Source organism: Micropterus salmoides, unplaced genomic scaffold, assembly GCF_014851395.1.
Source record: "Micropterus salmoides isolate LMB-PRFRI ecotype aquatic unplaced genomic scaffold, ASM1485139v1 Ms_hic_scaffold_2, whole genome shotgun sequence".
Lineage (NCBI taxonomy): Eukaryota > Metazoa > Chordata > Actinopteri > Centrarchiformes > Centrarchidae > Micropterus > Micropterus salmoides.
In genome coordinates this window covers 24,525,708-24,547,379 of record NW_024041150.1, presented here as the reverse complement: position 1 = coordinate 24,547,379, position 21,672 = coordinate 24,525,708, and the positions used below count along the sequence as shown (strand labels likewise).

Sequence of the window (21,672 nt, the reverse complement as noted above, 5' to 3'; positions counted from 1 at the left end):
ATCTCACCAACACTGCAATGCATCAGATTTTCTGATTCTTCTTATTTTGTGAGAGCCATCATGGAAACCTAACTCTGACAATGTTTGATTCTGATTTTGATGCTGGTTGTTACTCTGAGTTTGAGGTGATTTAAGAACAATGTGTCTCTGAGAAAGTCTGGTATTTGAATAAATAACAATCTTATAGCTAACTATGTGCCACTCCCAGTTCTCTCTCTCTCTGAACAAACCTGATTCACCGACATAACAAAGGATTAGACCAGCTCATTGTTAAACGCTCTTGTGAAATTGAATTAAAGCTCCTGGCACTAAACATGCACTTATATACTTTATTTTTACTCACCAAAACTGCAAAACATCAAACGAGAGACAATTTAAATTCTTGAAAGATTTTGTATTCTGATCATTGTAAAGTTTCTGACAGAAATTGTGCAAACTACAACAAGTCTCATAGAATACAGCTTTACATATGATTACATAAATAAACTTTGCATAAATAAAAAAATTGACAAAGCGTTGTTTATACATATATATAATTTATACAATGACCATGTTGTGTTGTTATCCTATGTTATGTTGCTATGTTCGTGCTGCTATGTTATGCTAGTATGTCATGCAGCTAGGTTAGCAAGTGAAACCTAAACATGAATTTTACATGCTTTTGGAAACTACATTCAAGCAATGGTGAGAGTGATTTTTACACAAAGTTAAATATTTTTATAGTACAGTGCCCAGAGAACCAAAATGCATGTACTATATATATTACATTTGACATAAATAGTAAAATATTGCAAATAATAATTGACATCCCAGGGCTTAATAAATACTGTTATTTGGTTGAGCTTTTTATTTTATCACAATTCAGTGGACCGGGTGCTTAAAGTGTTCGACAGACAAACCTAATTCATAGTCATTAATAGTTCCGGTCAGGGAAAGGTACATTTGATTGTAAGGTCATCCGAAGCCATACAAGACCAAAGACCAAAACCAATATTGAATCTTGGACTATTAACAACAAAGTCCCTTTTCATACCAGTGATGGCATTCATGTTCTGATAGCAATGAAATGGAATTCAGCACTGAAGCTATTGCTGGCTTGAGAAAATCCAGGACAACAGTACCAGGCAGGATGCGGTAATGAAACTGATCTTGTGGCTTACTCCACTTGATGCTGTAAATGAGGAGAAAAAGAAACATTTAGACAGTTTTGTATCATTTTGAAATAAATAAAAACACAATATAGCTTACGTGTGCCGTTCACGTTGATGGAACTGCCTTCAATGTCAAAGCCGGTGACGACTGAAGCAGCACTGATCAAAGCGCTCGAAATCTGAGTGTTATTAGGAACAAATGTGCTTGCAAAGAGAACGTTCATTTCGCTGATGATTGAGCCATTTCTGCAGAATGAGAAATGTAAAATATTATTGAAAAATCTGACTTAGGCCACTACTCTTAAATTGTAACAGGTAAGTCTTAAGAAATTACCTGAATGACACCACATCCAAGGACTTAAAGGAGGAAGGGAATGTCCTTTGGAACACAGGTTCAAGCTGCAGAAACAGAAAATAAATTGCATTTAAACACTTATTACTTGTATGTTTGTGTAAGTGGTACAGTGGGCTGGAGATGTAGTGTAGTTTGCTTCACTCTTAATTTCAGACTTATTGTAAGACTTTAGTTATCTTAGCTCTTTATTTCAAATAATTCTTCTTCTGCAGCAGCAGCATATCTAGCAATCACACATATTTCCTTCAAGAAATGCAAATAATCTAGTTTGTCCTGATGTATTCCCCTTGATGTCTCTTTTTATCAATTCCTCCTGTAAATCTGAACAAGATAGTTTTTTTTGATATAGTACGTAGACTATACAAGAGTGAAAGATGTTCCTGTGGTAGTGTAGAAAACTAATTGTGGCCAGGAGACAGACCGACGGGAGGAACGTATAATGATGGGCACCAATAAAGGATATAGAAAAAAATCTGAGCTATTCATTATTTACAAAAACATTAAGTTTCTTCATGTGTTTTTCTGGGCAGTGTGCACATTTTTTGTGTGAAAAATCGGAACATTCTCTACTAAGGGGATTGACTGGGGCCAAACCAAATCTTTTGCTGATTACTTAAAAATCTTCGTACTACATGTTTTGTTGTTGCTGCAGTAGTTGTAGTTGGAGCAAGTGTTGTTGCTGTAGTAGTTGTTACTGGACTAGTTGTTGTTGGAGCAGTTGTTATTGTTGTTGCTGCTGTAGTTGTTGTGGGAGAAAGTGTTGGTGCTGTAGAAGTAGTTACTGGAGTAGTTGTTGGAGCAGCCGTTGTTGCTGCTGCAGTAGCTGTTGTGGAAGCAGATGTTGTTGGAGTAGTAGTAGTAGTTACTGAACTACTTGTTGGAGCAGTTGTTGTTGTTGCAGCAGTAGTTGTTGTCGGAGCAGGTTTTGTTGTTGCTTTTGTTGTTGTTGGAGCAAGTGTTGTTGTTATTGCTGCAATAATTGTTGTGGGAACAGGTGTTGTTGCTGCAGTAGTTGATGTTGGAGCAAGTGTTGTTGTTGTAGTAATAGTAGTTTCTGGAGTACTTGTTAGAGCAGTTGTTGTTGTTGCTGCTGCAGCAGTTGTTGTGGGAGCAAGTGTTGGTGCTGTAGTAGTAGTTCCTGGAGTAGTTGTTGTTGGGGCAGGTGTTGTTGTTGTAGTAGTAGTAGTAGTAGTAGTAGTTGTTACTAGACTAGTTGTTATTGGAACAGTTGTTGTTGTTGTTGTTGTTGCTGCTGCAGTAGTTGTTGTGAGAGCAGGTGTTGTTGTTGGCGCTGTTGTTGTTGCCAAAGTAGTTGTTGTGGGAGCAAGTGTTGTTGCTGTAGTAGTATTGGCTGGAGTTGTTGTTGTGGGAGCAGGTGTAGTTTCTGCAGTATTTGTTGTTGCAGAAAGTGTTGTTGCTGCAGTAGTTGTCAGAGCAGGTGTGGTTGTTGCTGCTGCAGTAGTTGTTGTGAGAGCAGGTTTTGTTGCTGCAGTAGTTGTTGTGAGAGCAGGTTTTGTTGCTGCAGTAGTTGTTGTGGGAGCAGGTGTTGTTATTGCTGTGGTAGTTGTTGGACTAGTTGTTCCTGGAGTAGTTGTTGTTGGAGCAAGTGCTGTTGTTGTTGCTACAGTAGTTGTAGTTGGAGCAAGTGTTGTTGCTGTAGTAGTAGTTACTGGACTAGTTGTTGTTGGAGCAGTTGTTGTTGTTGCTGCTGCAGCAGTTATTGTGGGAGCAAGTGTTGGTGCTGTAGTAGTAGTTCCTGGAGTAGTTGTTGTTGTAGTAGTTGTTGTGAGAGCAGGCGTTGTCGCTGCAGTAGTTGTTGGAGCAGGTGTGGTTGTTATGGTAAATACTTTGATAGCAGTGCTGAAATATTCATGGCAGCAACAGTTACTCATATAATCACTTCCTCTTTAGTAGTTTTGCCTAAATAAAAGTATGAGAAGCATGTTTACTGCAATCCTGTATTTGGAGTTGAACTGAGCTTTTACTTCGAAAAATTCAGAACAACATTAAAAGTTTGTTGCCTGCTCGACACACCTCTGAAAGAGCCGTCAAAGAATGTGATTCCCCTAAATGTTGTCTGCCTGGATACTGGGGAAATGAAAAAGCGCCCATAGGTTGATGGGTGTGGATGAAACACCGAAACACAAACAGTGAAGCACATACTGTGATCTGAGAAACATTCACTGCAGAATCCATTTGTGGGATGTGGGATTGAACACTCAACTGTAGGGTTGCAAATCTTGCACTTTACCAACTGAGCTAACCAAACAACATTTGGGTTGTTTTGTTTTTTTTCATTATCATCATTGGACGCTGTGTGTGCCGCTTCTCATGCAAATGTAATGTCCGTACTTGTATAGCGCCTTTCTAGTCTTTTCGACCACTCAAAGTGCTTTTACACTACATCTGCATTCACACACATTCATACACTGAGCCTAAGTGCTCAAACAGAAACTAACATTCACACACATTCATACACTGGCGGAACAGGGGCGATTCAGGGTTCAGTATCTTGCCCGCCCCACGCTCACAAACAATACGCACAACTCCAGCTATTCTGCAATTCTACTCCTGCTGCTTCACTAATCTGGTTTTCTACGTTACGCTACTAGTTGGATTCACTTTCTCACACTCTGCAACTTTTTCTCTGTGTGCTCTGGTTACGCTACGGGATCTGCTAAACCAGTGGCTTTTTCCAGTTGCTACGCTACCTTGCAGAGAGGTCGACAGGCTACTTCCAAACCTTGGCTTTATTCTGATGATCCCCAAACTGCCAACAGCTGTAATTAACATTGACAACGGCTTGATCCTCCACAGTAGTCTCTGTTGAAGCTTGGCTGTGATTCTCTGGTGGATGGTCTGTGGCTTGTAAGCTAACACTAGCTAGCATTGGACAAGCTAGCGGTCTCCTCCAGCATCATGGCTTTCCTAAGGTACTCCACTTTGGAACTCAAGAATCTCACCTCACACATCGTACCGAGTAACGTTAGCCTTGAGGTGATTAAATCTCTCCATCTCTTACGCCCCCCCCCCCCCCCCCATGTGCACAGGGCTGCCCAACATAAGTTTTTTTCCTGGAGACACCCCCGGCTACTCTTTGGTGTATCACTACTCAGCGACGACGTTATCAGAGTAAGCCACGCCTACATTCATTTAACCTATGGCCCTTGGAACAGGCTGTTGATGTCATCCCCCATGCCAATACATCTGTCTATAAATCTGCCTCATTTATGCTGCTTAACACTTGCTCACTAAATAATAAAGCGCCACTCATACACGACATCATAGCTGACAGGAAACTGGATTTTCTGTGTCTGACTGAAACTTGGCAGAACCTAATGGACTTTCTTGCGCTTAACCAAGCTACCCCCCAAAGCTATAGTTATATTCAAAAGCCCTGTGGTTCTGGACGTGGTGGGGGACTGGCTGTCATACATCATGCGTCCATCCAGATAAAAGTTTACAAATAATAATATAAAAATTTCCAGTACACGCCTTCATTTGAGTGCATTCACTTTGCTCTGTCTGGGTCTCTGCAGCTGCAATTGATCCATGTCTATCGCCCGCCTAAGGCATCTGCTAGTTTCCTGCCTGAGTTTTCTGACCTCCTTGCTCTGATTTGCCCCACCTCTCCAGCTACCATCCTACATAGTGACTTTAACATCCATGTTGATTCCAGTGATGTTTACGCTGCAGAATTTTTGTCACTACTGGACTTACAGACTGTTGACCTGGCCATTTCAGATCACCTTGCTGTCATGTTCTCTGTTTCTGTGCACACATACAGGAAGTGTGTGAAAAGGACCATTGCATATTGTAACATCAAACAAGTATGCATACCTAAACAATCCTGTACCCTTGCAGGCCATCTTCTCAGTTATCCCCCAAACCACAGTTGATGACTTGGTTAATCACTTCAATCCTATCTCACCAACAGGCATCTGCTCTGAATTGGCACCAGTCTCACACAGCGTGCCTCAGTGCTTGGCCACTACTATTTAATATCTACATGCTACCTCTTGGGATGATCATCCGTAATCATGGACTACAATTCCACTGCTACACTGATGACCCCCAGCTGTACATTAGCACTAAATCTCCTACATCCCTTCCACCGCTTATCAATTGCCTGAAGGGCATAAAGAACTGGATGGACAGTAACCTCCTCAAACTGAACAAAAACAAAACAGAACTCATGGTATTTGCCCCGCAGTCAAACACCATGAGGTTGGACATCTCAATCTCTGCATCCCCTCAGAGAGTACGCAACCTGGGCGTCATCATGGACTCCACTCTCTCCTTCCAACAGCATATCAAAAACACTACTGCCTTTCACATTTTAAGAACATCTCCAGACTCTGACAGTGCCTCTCCAGTCTCTGACAGTGCCTCTCCAACTCCCGACAGTGCCTCTCCAGTCTCTGACAGTGCCTCTCCAACTCCCGACTTGACTACTGTAATGGTATCCTGTTTGGTCTGCCCAGCAAGGCTACTCACAGACTCCAGTATGTCCAGAACTCTGTGGCTAGAATGCTCACCCACACAAAACTTGGACTGCACATCACTTCCATCCTGAGGAAGCCTCACTGGCTGCCAGTTAAGTCCCGGATCAAATATAAAATCCTGACGTACAAATCTCTCCATGGACTTGTACCTCAGTACCTCACAGATCTACTCCATGCCTACACTCAGTCATGGTCCCTGCGGTTCTCTGACATGGGCCTGTTCGTTGTCCCTAATTCCAGGCTCCGGACATTTGGTGACAGAGCCTTCTGTGTCAGTGCACCATCACTCTGGAACAAGCTTCCTCTTGCCTTCCGCTCTGCCTCCTCTCTAATAACCTTTAAAAAACAGCTTAAAACACACCTCTTCACTGAGGCATATGGGCTGTAATCTCCCCTGGCCTCACTACTGTAGCTACTGTAGAAACATGATGATGCCACGTGGTGGCGTCCATGGAAGGTTGACCCGTGGTTATGTAGATATAAATGGCTCATTCTAAGGCAATAAAAACATAACAGTTTATTATATAAGGTCTTTATACAACACTGAAAACATAGTGATGGATCTTATATTGCATTTCTGTCGGTAGATACTCAGAGATATTACACACTGAACCTTTAACTGTATTCTTTTTACTGTATTTTAATTTCTTTTTCTTTCTGCTTTTACCGTGTACCTTGTTATTCTTGTAACCTGGGGCAGCAGTGGCTCAGGGGGTAAAAGGGGTTGCCCGTTAATTGGGCTGTATGTCAAAGTGTCCTTGGGCATGATACTGAACCTTGAATTTCCCCCGATGGCACATTCACATTCACACATATTCATACAGCAGAGGTGCTGTATGAATATGTGTGAATGTTAGTTTACGTTTGAGCACTTAGGCACAGTGTATGAATGTGGGTGAACAGGTCAATTCGATGTAGTGTAAAAGCTATTAGTTAAGATATTAGTTTCAAGGATATGTGTCTTTTTCCCCCAGCAGTAGTTGCAGTTTAACAAAACAAAAATGTGTTTTGGATTTCTTAAGGCTGTTTTGTAGGTGGAATGATAAGTCACAGTTTAGTATATTTTTACTATTCTTGGGGAGATGTAAGCACTGTTGATGGACAGTTTGTAAGGACTGAAGATGTTGCCCATCATAATACTAGCCCATAGTTTTTGTTCTTTTACTTTAAGTTATTAGAGAAGAGAGAGATTTTGTCTCCCATTATTGACAACAAATACAAATATAAATCTCGCCAGGACTTGGCTTGGCATGTTTGTGTCACAAGTTCACCATTACATCTTTTGGACAATTTTGTAAAAGTCATCTGTACCTCTGTTTCTTCTTTATTTTGCTTTTACAGTATAAAGTCTGAACTTAAAATGTAATGAGTAGATAGCAAGTTCCAAGATTTATGGTAAACATCTTGTTATCCCTTTCTCACTAGTTCCCCTTTTTCTGTCCTAGTTCACCTTGACTCCCTGTAGTGATAATCTTTCTGTGTGTACCTCAACTGCCTTTTGCCCTGTGATTTGCTGTTTGGAGTTTATTTACAGTGCTGAATCTAATGTTATTAAGAACAACACATCTCTAATACTGTCTGGCAGTATCCGACAGCCACACCTAATCCTTTAAATAACAATCTCATTGCCAAAGGGAATAATGCGCTGCTCGCAGTTCTCTCTTTCTGAACAAACCGTTTCACCGACACAGCAAAGGCTGAGACTGGCTGGTAAGACACTCTTCTGAAATGTAATGATATGAAATCACACCGTCATTAGAATTTTATTATGCAAGTTTATCAATGAAATTAATTATTAATAAATCAAATTTTCATTGCGTTATTGTCAGTGGGCTCAAAACTCACTTAGAAATGAAGCACACACCTGTTTTCTCTGTTGCTTGCATCAGCCACCATTCTGCTTTTAATGTGAAGACACCGGGTCAGATTTGGCACTGTGTGTGCTCCCGAGCCTCTCTCAGACTACAGCGACAACACTGCAGCCCACTAACACCATAAAACAACCGGCTCCCAGCAAAACACAGATTCCATGTAAGGATACAAAATAACAATAAAAGTTTAAAACAATAAAAGCCCATCAGACCAAACAGATGCAGATGATGTTGAGTGTACATCAGCTGCATCTACATCACAGTGAACATTAGAAAAGCTGGAGAAACACAGTGAAAGTCACATTAGCTCGCCTGCTAACGGCGAGCAGTTGCTAACGTTATCCGGTGGAGGAACAGCCTGCTAATGCTATATTAGCGCCGCTGCCGCTGCTTGCTACGTGACATTCAATTTAGATTTATTTTGGTTTTACCTATACTTGGGTGCACAGCTTCTCCACCTCTCGGTCGCTGTAACTAACGTGACCCACATAATATAGAATATTGCAACAAAACGGCGACAACAACACAGAGGAAGAGCCATCCACTAACACTACAGTAAAGTTACATACTGTGGTCTAACTGTTATAAAGTGTGACACAATCTCGTTATAATATTCAATCCAGCTCACTGACCGCTTCCTTATCATCATATACATTTAGCTGTGTTGACATTGCTGAGCCTCTGGTGAAAGATACACAGATAGTACAGATAGTTACTGAAAGCAGCAGGCGAGCTAACGGCGATGTAGCATGTCGGCTAAATCAAGCAGATACTGTAACGTTGCAGTGGGAGTTTACCCAAGTTTCCAGAATGTTGTGTGAAGCTGTCACACTACCTGTCTATAGCCGCTGTCACTCTCCCTTTTTTTCGGGAGTACTGTGCCAATATGCCCGTGTCTTGCTGTGCTGAATGAAAGGTATGGCGCCGGTGTTGATCTGCCTCTGAGCCGAGAAATAACAGAACCTGATCATGTCTGTGTGAAAAGCCACAGCCTGCATACTGGTGTTTCTGCATTTATTGCAGGATTTCTGTATGAAAGTGGTAGTGTTTCTGATTATGCTCGCTCATGAGTTCAAGCGAACACATGTATGAGCACACACCTGGTTGCAATCTTAAAACCGCACCGCTAGTGGCTGCTGAAAACTACATAATGCCCCTTTAAAGCTGCTGGCAATAAACATGCCCTGATACACTTTAACCACCAAAATGACAAAACACACAAGACAATTTAAACTTGAAAGATTTTGTATTGTGATCATTGTAAAGTTTCTGAAAGAAATAGTAGAAACTACAAGAAGTCTCACAGAATACGAATATGATTATATAAATACACTTTGTATAAATAAGAAAATTGAGTGTATTGGTTTGACATACATATCATGGATACCATGACCCTTAAATCATTTTATGTTAAAGTAAAAACCTTGATAAAGAGTAACTTCACGAACTGTCCAGTTTGAAATCTAGCATTCTGATTTTTCAATTTGCATGTTAAAAAAAAACTTACTAACAACAAAGCCCCTTTTAGTCCCTTTTTTAGTAAATTACACTAAGTTAATAACACAGTGCTCAGAATAGCAAGACACACTGACATTACCTTTTACAGAAATAGTAAAATAGTGACATTATTTAGTGACATTGCAGTGCTTTAGAGAAAGAAAGTTTTGTTTAGCTTATACTCTAATGATCTACAAGAACTGAAATTAATACTGATGCTATCGCTGGCTTGACAGAATCCATGACAACAGTACCAGGCAGGATGCGGTAATGAAACTGATCTTGTGGCTTACTCCACCTGATGCTGTATATGAGGAGAAAATGAAACAACACATTAGTTTAATAAACTGTTTTTGAAATTTGAGAGTTTTTTGAAATTTGGAAGAAGCATACAATATAGCTTACGTGTGCCATTCACGTTGATTGAGCTGCCTTCAATGTCAAAGCCGGTGACGGTTGAAGCAGCACTGATCAAAACACTTGCAATCTGAGTGTTATTAGGAACAAATGTGCTTGCAAAGCGAACATTCATTTCGTTGATGATTGAGCCATTTCTGTAGAATAAGAAATGTAAAGTATTTTAAAAAAATATCAGACTTAGGCCACTCCTCTTAAATTGTATCACCTAAGAAATTACCTGAATGATACCACGTCCAAGGAGTTGAAGGAGGAAGGGAAAGCCCTTTGGAACACAGGTTCAAGCTGCAGAAACAGAAAACAAATTGTACACATGGAACACTTTTCACTTTCATGTTTGCCTCACTAAAAATGGCCTAAAATATCACTTTCAATTTAAAATGGCTGACTTCCTTTTGGGTTTAGAGTATGGAGCCAAAAGGCATTTTTGTGTGTCTTGTGATGATACATGTGCTACTAATATTTCGTACGTCTAGGTCAAATGAATTGTGGGGGCTCATTCGTTGAAATATTTTAGGGTAGTTTAGAGTTTATTTACAGTGCTGAATCTAAGGTCATTAGGAACAACACATCTCTAATATTGTCTGGCAGTTTCCAACAACCATACCTAATCCTTTAAATAACAATTTCATTGGCGTTTTATTAAACCTACTGGCAATAAACATGCTCTGATACACTTTAACCACCAAAATTACAAAACACACAAGACAATTTAAACTCTTGAAAGATTTTGTATTCTGATCATTGCAAAGTTTCTGAAAGAAATTGTACAAATTGTAGAAACTACAAGAAGTCTCACAGAACATGCATGATTATATAAATAATAAAATTGAGTGCATTGGTTTGACATACCATGACCCTGTTATGTTGCTACACTGTGTTATGCTGCTATGTTAGCAAGTGAAACCTAAACCGAATTATACATGCTTTTGGAAACTACTACTTGAAGTATTTTAGGGGGCACTATGGAGCCATTTCGTTACTCCTATTCACGAGCAGGGTTGGGTATCGAAACACCGTGCCAATATGGAACTGGTTCCTATACGACCGGTACCTACCAGGCTGAATTACAATGCAAGCTTTGGAACCTCATTTGGGTGCCACTTAAATGTGTCAAATGGTGCTCCGAAACTGATGTGAGAAGCGTTGCCACCATTCACCGCAGTACCAAATTGTAGCGTCCCCTAATGAAAGGCTACGAGATGACAGACGGTTTTGCTCGGTCCTAATTAATGCTGCAAAAATACAGGCAACTGTGAGCCGCAGCCTACACTGAAGAAACAAACCTGGCTCAACAGCCAGCTACATCTCCTCTTCACCCTCTCTGTCCCAAGGCTAACACATGATCCTAACAACAACCGCACCCCATAGCTGCCAATCACATGTAGGAAAATAAATGATTGATAAGCTTCTACATATGTCACATTTGTTGACAGCCATGACACATTCTCTGACCTCCTGGAAACACTGGAAAACACTTTAACTACGTACATTTTTGCCACTTTTGATGTGTGCAAAATTATTTAAGCACGTTTGGTGCTCGGGCCGTAAAAATAGACAGTAGACAGTAACAAAATAGTTCAGTAGTGGTACCAGAAGATTTTATTCTTTGAGGAAGACTTACCTGTGTCTTTATCATAGAAGCTCGAACTATAAAAGCTGCAGATGATGGATTGTTCAAGTCACTTGTAAAGGTGCTTTGAACAGATCTGAAAGTCACCCTTGATGTAAAGAGTGCTACAGTTGTAGATGCAGTAGTTATAGGTGCAATGGTTGTAGATGTGGAAGTTATAGGTGAGGTAGCTGTAGGTGCAGTAGTTGCAGATGTGGAAGTTGTAGGTGAGGTAGTTGTAGGTGCAGCAGTTGCAGGTGCAGTAGTTGTAGACGGAACTGGACCCGCTGTAAAAAATTTTAAATAGAGTTTGTAAATAAGTATTCATGTTCAAACCAAAATGATGCATTTATCTTTGTTTGATATCAAACTGACTTTGGTGCCAGTTTCACTAAGGACTATCATAAAAGGCACAGAAAAAGTTGGAACTACAGACTTTTTAGCAGCTTGTCTAGTTGTGAAGCTGCTAATGTCAAAAATATTAGTTATTTGCATAACAAGCATTGTGGCTGAATACATGGCTTAAAAAAAGGTCATTCTGCCACACAGTTGATTGGATGGATTGATTAGTACAACATTAAACATTGTTTCATTCATTCATTGCTAATGAATCTTGTCTATACCTACATTTCTTGTTAAGCAGCATAATGTTTTGATGACTTACTTAAAAACAGCATGAGCAGCACATGGTATTTTGTATTTGTTTTACATACTGATTAGAGCAAAACAATTTGTTGTGTTTACTTACCTACTGCTAGGACTGTGTTGGGATTTATGCTCACATTGAAGCTATTGTTGGTATTATTCACAGCTTCTACTAAGGTTTGAGCAACGGCACTGTTCTGTGGGAGGTCTGCCATGGGAGTTGTTGAATTGAACACAACTAGCAGTTCCACTTGAGTTCCGTCGGCTCGAGGTTGGGCAATCCTGTATCATAAAAGTAAATGTCAAATACTGATATGAGATGGTTCTGTTGCTGTGTGTTATGGGTGATTTAAACATGACACTGTCAACATTAGAAAAAACGTTCTTTAAAACCATAATTCTGCATATAAAGCAAAGTCAGTGAACCACTGAAAAATGTTTTTACCTGAAGCCCGTCACAATGCAGCGGTCAAACAGATTACGATATCTTGCTTTGTATATAATATTGCACTGCAAAAAGAAACCAACATTGAAACCCTGGAGTAATTTTCGAGCACAATTTTGTTAAAGTTAAACTGAACAGAAATGAACATTTAACTGAAAATAATTTCCATCTTAACAAATGTGCAACTTCAGCTAAAAGATTATATCTAATCGTTCATTGAGAACAATGACACAGCCACTGAATAATGTGTTGAATTTGAAAAGTGACCTACCGTGATAACAACTCGTTGTTCAAGATCTTTATATTGACTGCTGTTGGGGTTAGTGAGGTTAGCTGAAAAAGGTTCTCCTTGCAAATCTGCTGAGATGTTATAAACAGGTGGAGCGGCCAAAGTCGTTGTTGGAGCAGGTGTTGTTGTTGTTGTTGCTGTTGTTGATGCAGGAGCAGATGTTGTTGTAGATGTTGTCACAGTAGGTGATACTTTTGTCGTCGTTGCTGCAGCATTTGCTGTTGTAGCGGGGGTTGTTGTTGCAGATGTTGATGTCGTCTGAGCTGGTGTTGTCGATGCTGTAGTAGTTGGAGAAGGTGTTGTTGTTGCTGTCGTTGTCGGAGCTGATGTTGTTGCTGATATTGTTGCAGTTGGAGCAGGTGTTATTGCTGTTGTTGCTGCTGTTGTTGCAGTTGGAGCAGGTGTTGTTGCTGTTGTTGCTGCTGTTGTTGCAGTTGGAGCAGGTGTTGTTGCTGTTGTTGCTGCTGTTGTTGCAGTTGGAGCAGGTGTTGTTGCTGTTGTTGCTGCTGTTGTTGCAGTTGGAGCAGGTGTTGTTGTAGATGATGTTGGAGCAAGTATTGGTGCTGTTGTTGCAGTTGGAGCAGGTGTTGTTGCTGTTGTTGCTGCTGTTGTTGCAGTTGGAGCAGGTGTTGTTGCTGATATTGTTGCAGTTGGAGCAGGTGTTGCTGATGTTGTTGCAGTTGGAGCAGGTATTCTTGCTGTTGTTGCTGCTGTTGTTGCAGTTGGAGCAGGTGTTGTTGTAGATGACGTTGTTGGAGCAAGTGTTGTTGCAGATGTTGTTGTTGCTGTTGTTGCTGCTGTTGGAGCAGGTGTTGTTGTAGATGATGTTGGAGCAAGTATTGGTGCTGTTGTTGCAGTTGGAGCAGGTGTTGTTGCTGTTGTTGCTGCTGTTGTTGCAGTTGGAGCAGGTGTTGTTGCTGTTGTTGCTGCTCTTGTTGCAGTTGGAGCAGGTGTTGTTGCTGTTGTTGCTGCTCTTGTTGCAGTTGGAGCAGGTGTTGTTGCTGTTGTTGTTGCAGTTGGAGCAGGTGTTGCTGTTGTTGCTGCTGTTGTTGCAGTTGGAGCAGGTGTTGTTGCTGATATTGTTGCAGTTGGAGCAGGTGTTGCTGATGTTGTTGCTGCTGTTGTTGCAGTTGGAGCAGGTATTCTTGCTGTTGTTGCTGCTGTTGTTGCAGTTGGAGCAGGTGTTGTTGTAGATGACGTTGTTGGAACAAGTGTTGTTGCAGGTGTTGTTGCTGTTGTTGCTGCTGTTGGAGCAGGTGTTGTTGCTGTTGTTGCTGCTGTTGGAGCAGGTGTTGTTGCTGTTGTTGCTGCTGTTGGAGCAGGTGTTGTTGCTGTTGTTGCTGCTGTTGTTATAGTTGGAGCAGGTGTTGTTGCTGCTGTTGTTGGAGCAAATGTTGCAGATGTTGTTCCTGCTGTTGTTGAAGTTGGAGCAAGTGTTGTTGCAGATGTTGTTGTTATTGTTGCTGTTACTGCTGTTGTCGGAGCAGAAGTCGTTGCAGATGTTGCTGCTGTAGTAGTTGTTGCTGATGTTGTTGATGCAGAAGGTGTTGTTGTTGCCACTGTCGTTGTCGGAGCAGATGTTGTTGCAGATGTTGTTCCTGCTGTTGTTGTCAGAGCAGAAGCGGTTGTTGCAGATGTTGTTGCTGCTGCTGTTGTAGTTGTATTAGGTGTTGTTGGTGTTGCTGTTACTGCTGTTGTCGGAGCAAATGTTGCAGATGTTGTTGTTGTAGTTGTTGCAGATGCTGTTGATGCAGTAGTTGTCGGAACAGATGTTGTTTCTGCTGTTGTTGTCAGAGCAGATGTTGCCGATGTTGTTGTAGTTGTTGCAGATGTTGATGCAGTAGTTGTTGCAGCAGGTGTTTTTGTCACTGTCATTGTTGTCAGAGCAGATGTTGTTGCAGATGACGTTGTTGGAGCAAGTGTTGTTGCAGATAATTCTACTGTTGTTGTAGTCGTAGCAGGTGTTGTTGTTGCTGTTGTTGCTGCTGTTGACGGAGCAAATGTTGTTGCTACTGTTGATGCTGTAGTTGTTGCAGCAGGTGTTGTTGCAGATGTTGTTTCTGCTGTTGTTGCAGATGTCGTTGTCGCAGCTGGTGTCGATGTTGTTTTTGCTGCTGTAGTTGTCGGAGCAGATGTTGTTGTTTCAGATGTGGTTGCTGCTGCTGTTGTAGTTGGAGCAGATGTTGTTGTTGCAGATGTTGTTCCTGCTGCTGCTGTTGTCGGAGCAGATATTGTTTCAGATGTGGTTGCTGCTGCTGTCGTAGTCGGAGCAGATGTTGTTGCAGATGTTGCTGCTGTTGTCGGAGCAGATGTTGCAGATGTTGCTGTTGTTGTACTCGGAGCAGTAGTTTCATTAGATGTTGTCACCACTGTCGTAGTCGGATCAGGCGTTGTTGTGAGAGGAGATGTTGTTGTTGCAGATGACGTTCCTGCTGTTGTTGTAGTCGGAACAGATGTTGCAGATGACGTTACTGCATCAGGTGTTGTTGTTGCTGTTGTCTTTGTTGTGAGAGGAGATGTTGTTGTTGCAGATGACGTTCCTGCTGTTGTAGTAGTCGGAGCAGATGTTGTTGCAGATGACGTCATTGCATCAGGTGCTGTTGTTGCTGTTGTTGTTGTTGAGAGAGGAGATGTTGTTGATGCAGATGTTACTGCTGTTGTTGTAGTCGGAACAGATGTTGTTGCAGATGACGTTACTGCATCAGGTGCTGTTGTCGCTGTTGTTGCTGTTGTCGTTGTGAGAGGAGATGTTGTTGTTGTAGTTGTTGCTGTTGTTGTTGTAGTCGGAACAGTAGTTTCAGTAGATGTTGTTACCGCTGTGGTTGTCGGATCAGGCATTGTACTTGTTGCAGATGTCGTTCCTGCTTTTGTAGTAGTCGGAGCAGATGTTGTTGCAGATGACGTTATTGCATCAGGTGTTGTTGTTGCTGTTGTCGTTGTTGTGAGAGGAGATGTTGTTGTTGCAGATGTTGCTGCTGTTGTAGTCGGAACAGATGTTGTTGCAGATGACGATACCGCATCAGGTGTTGTTGCTGTTGTCGTTGTTGTGAGAGGAGATGTTGTTGTTGCAGATGTTGCTGCTGTTGTAGTCAGAGCAGATGTTGATGTAGATGACGTTACTGCATCAGGTGCTGTTGTTGCTGTTGTCGTTGTTGTGAGAAGAGATGTTGTTGTTGCAGATGTTGCTGCTGTTGTTGTAATCGGAGCAGTAGTTTCAGTAGATGTTGTTACCGCTCTCGTTGTTGGATCAGGCGTTGTACTTATTGCTGGTGTTGTTGATGCAGTAGTTGTTGGAGCAGTAGTTGTTGCCACAGTCGTTGTTGTCGGAGGAGGTGTTGTTGTCGCCACTATAAAAGTTTCAGCAGGTGTTGTTGTTGCAGATGATGTTGTAGTCAGAGGAGTGCTGTTGTTGCTGTTGTTGCTGTTGTCGTTGTTGTGAGAGGAGATGTTGTTGTTGCAGATGTATCTGCTGTTGTTTTAGTCGGAGCAGATGTTGTTTCAGATGACGTTACTGCATCAGTTGCTGTTGTTGCTGTTGTCGTTGTTGTGAGAGGAGATGTTGTTGTTGCAGATGATGCTGCTGTTGTTGTAGTCAGAGCAGATGTTGATGTAGATGTTGTTGCTTCTGTTGTTGTAGTCGGAGCAGCAGTTTCAGTAGATGTTGTTACCGTTGTCGGATCAGGCGTTGTACTTATTGCTGATGTTGTTGATGCAGTAGTTGTTGGAGCAGTAGTTGTTGCCACTGTCGTTGTTGTCGGAGCAGGTGTTGTTGTCGCCACTATAATAGTTTCAGCAGGTGTTGTTGTTGCAGATGATGTTGTTGTCAGAGGAGTTGCTGTTGTTGCTGTTGTTTCTGTTGTTGCTGTTGTCGTTGTTGTGAGAGGAGATGTTGTTGTTGCAGATGTATCTGCTGTTGTAGTAGTCGGAGCAGATGTTGTTGCAGAAGACGTTACTGCATCAGGTGCTGTTGTTGTTGTAGTTGTTGCTGCTGTTGTTGTAGTCGGAGCAGTAGTTTCAGTAGATGTTGTTACCGCTGTCGTTGTTGGATCAGGTGTTGTAGTTGTTGCTGCTCTTGTTGTAGTCGGAACAGTAGTTTCAGTAGATGTTGTTACCGCTGTCGTTGTTGGATCAGGTGTTGTAGTTGTTGCAGATGTATCTGCTGTTGTAGTAGTCGGAGCAGATGTTGTTTCAGATGACGTTACTGCATCAGGTGCTGTTGTTGCTGTTGTCGTTGTTGTGAGAGGAGATGTTGTTGTTGCAGATGTTGCTGCTGTTGTTGTAGTCAGAGCAGATGTTGATGTAGATGTTGTTGCTTCTGTTGTTGTAGTCGGAGCAGCAGTTTCAGTAGATGTTGTTACCGTTGTCAGATCAGGCGTTGTACTTATTGCTGATGTTGTTGATGCAGTAGTTGTTGGAGCAGTAGTTGTTGCCACTGTCGTTGTTGTCGGAGCAGGTGTTGTTGTCGCCACTATAATAGTTTCAGCAGGTGTTGTTGTTGCAGATGATGTTGTTGTCAGAGGAGGTGCTGTTGTTGCTGTTGTTTCTGTTGTTGCTGTTGTCGTTGTTGTGAGAGGAGATGTTGTTGTTGCAGATGTATCTGCTGTTGTAGTAGTCGGAGCAGATGTTGTTGCAGAAGACGTTACTGCCAAAGGTGCTGTTGTTGTTGTAGTTGTTGCTGCTGTTGTTGTAGTCGGAGCAGTAGTTTCAGTAGATGTTGTTACCGCTGTCGTTGTTGGATCAGGTGTTGTAGTTGTTGCCTCTCTTGTTGTAGTCGGAACAGTAGTTTCAGTAGATGTTGTTACCGCTGTCGTTGTTGGATCAGGTGTTGTCGTTGTTGCAGATGTATCTGCTGTTGTAGTAGTCGGAGCAGATGTTGTTTCAGATGACGTTACTGCATCAGGTGCTGTTGTTGCTGTTGTCGTTGTTGTGAGAGGAGATGTTGTTGTTGCAGATGTTGCTGCTGTTGTTGTAGTCAGAGCAGATGTTGATGTAGATGTTGTTGCTTCTGTTGTTGTAGTCGAAGTAGCAGTTTCAGTAGATGTTGTTACCGCTGTCGTTGTCGGATCAGGCGTTGTACTTATTGTTGATGTTGTTGATGCAGTAGTAGTTGGAGCAGTAGTTGTTGCCACTGTCGTTGTTGTCGGAGCAGGTTTTGTCGCCACTATAATAGTTTCAGCAGGTGTTGTTGTTGCAGATGATGTTGTTGTCAGAGGAGGTGCTGTTGTTGCTGTTATTTCTGTTGTTGCTGTTGTCGTTGTTGTGAGAGGAGATGTTGTTGTTGCAGATGTATCTGCTGTTGTAGTAGTCGGAGCAGATGTTGTTGCAGATGACGTTACTGCATCAGGTGCTGTTGTTACTGTTGTTGTTGTAGTTGTTGCTGCTGTTGTTGTAGTCGGAGCAGATGTTGTTGCAGAAGACGTTACTGCATCAGGTGCTGTTGTTGCTGTTGTCGTTGTTGTGAGAGGAGATGTTGTTGTTGCAGATGACGTTACTGCATCAGGTGCTGTTGTTGCTGTTGTTGTAGATGTTGTTGCTACTGTTGTTGTAGTCGGAACAGTAGTTTCAGTAGATGTTGTTACCGCTGTCATTGTTGGATCAGGTGTTGTAGTTGTTGCAGATGTTGTTCCTGCTGTTGTAGTAGTTGGAGCAGATGTTGTTTCAGATGACGTTACTGCATCAGTTGCTGTTGTTGCTGTTGTCGTTGTTGTGAGAGAAGATGTTGTTGTTGCAGATGTTGCTGCTGTTGTAGTCGGAGCAGTAGTTTCAGTAAGTGTTGTTTCCGCTGTCGTTGTCGGATCAGGTGTTGTAGTTGTTGCAGATGTTGTTCCTGCTGTTGTAGTAGTCGGAGCAGATGTTGTTGCAGATGATGTTACTGCATCAGGTGCTGTTGTTGCTGTTGTCGTTGTTGTGAGAGGAGATGTTGTTGTTGCAGATGATGTTACTGCATCAGGTGCTGTTGTTGCTGTTGTTGTTGTAGTTGTTGCTGCTGTTGTAGTAGTCGGAACAGTAGTTTCAGTAGATGTTGTTACCGCTGTCGTTGTTGGATCAGGTGTTGTAGTTGTTGCAGATGTTGTTCCTGCTGTTGTAGTAGTCGGAGCAGATGTTTCAGATGACGTTACTGCATCAGTTGCTGTTGTCGTTGTTGTGAGAGGAGATGTTGTTGTTGCAGATGTTACTGCTGTTGTTGTTGTCAGAGCAGATGTTGATGTAGATGTTGTTGCTTCTGTTGTTGTAGTCGGAGCAGCAGTTTCAGTAGATGTTGTTACCGTTGTCAGATCAGGCGTTGTACTTATTGCTGATGTTGTTGATGCAGTAGTTGTTGGAGCAGTAGTTGTTGCCACTGTCGTTGTTGTCGGAGCAGGTGTTGTTGTCGCCACTATAATAGTTTCAGCAGGTGTTGTTGTTGCAGATGATGTTGTTGTCAGAGGAGTTGCTGTTGTTACTGTTGTTTCTGTTGTTGCTGTTGTCGTTGTTGTGAGAGGAGATGTTGTTGTTGCAGATGTATCTGCTGTTGTAGTAGTCGGAGCAGATGTTGTTGCAGAAGACGTTACTGCATCAGGTGCTGTTGTTGCTGTTGTTGTTGTAGTTGTTGCTGCTGTTGTTGTAGTCGGAACAGTAGTTTCAGTAGATGTTGTTACCGCTGTCGTTGTTGGATCAGGTGTTGTAGTTGTTGCAGATGTATCTGCTGCTGTAGTAGTCGGAGCAGATGTTGTTTCAGATGACGTTACTGCATCAGGTGCTGTTGTTGCTGTTGTCGTTGTTGTGAGAGGAGATGTTGTTGTTGCAGATGTATCTGCTGTTGTAGTAGTCGGAGCAGATGTTGTTGCAGATGACGTTACTGCATCAGGTGCTGTTGTTGCTGTTGTTGTAGTTGTTGCTGCTGTTGTTGTAGTCGGAGCAGATGTTGTTGCAGAAGACGTTACTGCATCAGGTGCTGTTGTTGCTGTTGTCGTTGTTGTGAGAGGAGATGTTGTTGTTGATGATGTTACTGCATCAGGTGCTGTTGTTGCTGTTGTTGTTGTAGTTGTTGCTGCTGTTGTTGTAGTCGGAACAGTAGTTTCAGTAGATGTTGTTACCGCTGTCGTTGTTGGATCAGGTGTTGTAGTTGTTGCAGATGTTGTTCCTGCTGTTGTAGTAGTTGGAGCAGATGTTGTTTCAGATGACGTTACTGCATCAGTTGCTGTTGTTGCTGTTGTCGTTGTTGTGAGAGGAGATGTTGTTGTTGTAGATGTATCTGCTGTTGTAGAGGTCGGAGCAGATGTTGTTGCAGAAGACGTTACTGCATCATGTGCTGTTGTTGCTGTTGTTGTTGTAGTTCTTGCTGCTGTTGTTGTAGTCGGAACAGTAGTTTCAGTAGATGTTGTTACCGCTGTCGTTGTTGGATCAGGTGTTGTAGTTGTTGCAGATGTATCTGCTGTTGTAGTAGTCGGAGCAGATGTTGTTTCAGATGACATTACTGCATCAGGTGCTGTTGTTGCTGTTGTCGTTGTTGTGAGAGGAGATGTTGTTGTTGCAGATGTTGCTGCTGTTGTTGTAGTCAGAGCAGATGTTGATGTAGATGTTGTTGCTTCTGTTGAAGTAGTCGGAGCAGCAGTTTCAGTAGATGTTGTTACCGCTGTCGTTGTCGGATCAGGCGTTGTACTTATTGCTGATGTTGTTGATGCAGTAGTTGTTGGAGCAGTAGTTGTTGCCACTGTCGTTGTTGTCGGAGCAGGTGTTGTTGTCGCCACTATAATAGTTTCAGCAGGTGTTGTTGTTGCAGATGATGTTGTTGTCAGAGGAGTTGCTGTTGTTGCTGTTGTTGCTGTTGTCGTTGTTGTGAGAGGAGATGTTGTTGTTGCAGATGTATCTGCTGTAGTAGTAGTCGAAGCAGATGTTGTTGCAGAAGACGTTACTGCATCAGGTGCTGTTGTTGCTGTTGTCGTTGTTGTGAGAGGAGATGTTGTTGTTGCAGATGACGTTACCGCATCAGGTGCTGTTGTTGCTGTTGTTGTAGATGTTGTTGCTGCTGTCGTTGTTGGATCAGGTGTTGTAGTTGTTGCAGATGTTGTTCCTGCTGTTGTAGTAGTTGGAGCAGATGTTGTTTCAGATGACGTTACTGCATCAGGTGCTGTTGTTGCTGTTGTCGTTGTTGTGAGAGGAGATGTTGTTGTTGCAGATGTTGCTGCTGTTGCAGTCGGAGCAGTAGTTTTAGTAAGTGTTGTTTCCGCTGTCGTTGTCGGATCAGGTGTTGTACTTGTTTCAGATGATGTTCCTGCTGTTGTAGTAGTCGGAGCAGATGTTGTTGCAGATGATGTTACTGCATCAGGTGCTGTTGTTGCTGTTGTTGTTGTAGTTGTTGCTGCTGTTGTAGTAGTCGGAACAGTAGTTTCAGTAGATGTTGTTACCGCTGTCGTTGTTGGATCAGGTGTTGTAGTTGTTGCAGATGTTGTTCCTGCTGTTGTAGTAGTCGGAGCAGATGTTTCAGATGACGTTACTGCATCAGTTGCTGTTGTAGTTGTTGTGAGAGGAGATGTTGTTGTTGCAGATGTTGCTGCTGTTGTTGTAGTCAGAGCAGATGTTGATGTAGATGTTGTTGCTTCTGTTGTTGTAGTCGGAGCAGCAGTTTCAGTAGATGTTGTTACCGTTGTCAGATCAGGCGTTGTACTTATTGCTGATGTTGTTGATGCAGTAGTTGTTGGAGCAGTAGTTGTTGCCACTGTCATTGTTGTCGGAGCAGGTGTTGTTGTCGCCACTATAATAGTTTCAGCAGGTGTTGTTGTTGCAGATGATGTTGTTGTCAGAGGAGGTGCTGTTGTTGCTGTTATTTCTGTTGTTGCTGTTGTCGTTGTTGTGAGAGGAGATGTCGTTGTTGCAGATGTATCTGCTATTGTAGTAGTCGGAGC

General features: G+C 42.2%; 1 protein-coding gene and 1 pseudogene across 1 annotated transcript; both read right to left on the bottom strand.

Annotated features, from left to right (window-relative positions):
* Positions 1-373: 373 nt before the first annotated feature.
* Positions 374-11,435, bottom strand: LOC119911910 (mucin-5AC-like). Its single transcript, XM_038730891.1, has 6 exons — positions 11,421-11,435; positions 10,017-10,081; positions 9,785-9,933; positions 1,486-3,088; positions 1,249-1,397; positions 374-1,171 (listed from the first exon to the last, which is right to left on the bottom strand). Exons 1-4 carry the CDS (start codon positions 11,433-11,435, stop codon positions 2,076-2,078), a joined length of 1,242 nt encoding a protein of 413 aa, XP_038586819.1. The 3' UTR covers positions 374-1,171; positions 1,249-1,397; positions 1,486-2,075.
* Positions 11,436-14,688: 3,253 nt separating this feature from the next.
* On the bottom strand, positions 14,689-19,673 carry LOC119911909 (annotated as a pseudogene).
* Positions 19,674-21,672: the final 1,999 nt, after the last annotated feature.

Excerpts from the sequence above, each read along its gene's own strand:
- LOC119911910 (XM_038730891.1), bottom strand. Across the intron at positions 9,934-10,016 it reads TTGGACGTGGTATCATTCAG|AAATGGCTCAATCATCAACG; the intron begins GTAATTTCTTAG and ends CTTATTCTACAG. Across the intron at positions 3,089-9,784 it reads AATCAACGTGAATGGCACAC|GAACAACTAGTCCAACAACT; the intron begins GTAAGCTATATT and ends CAACTACTCCAG.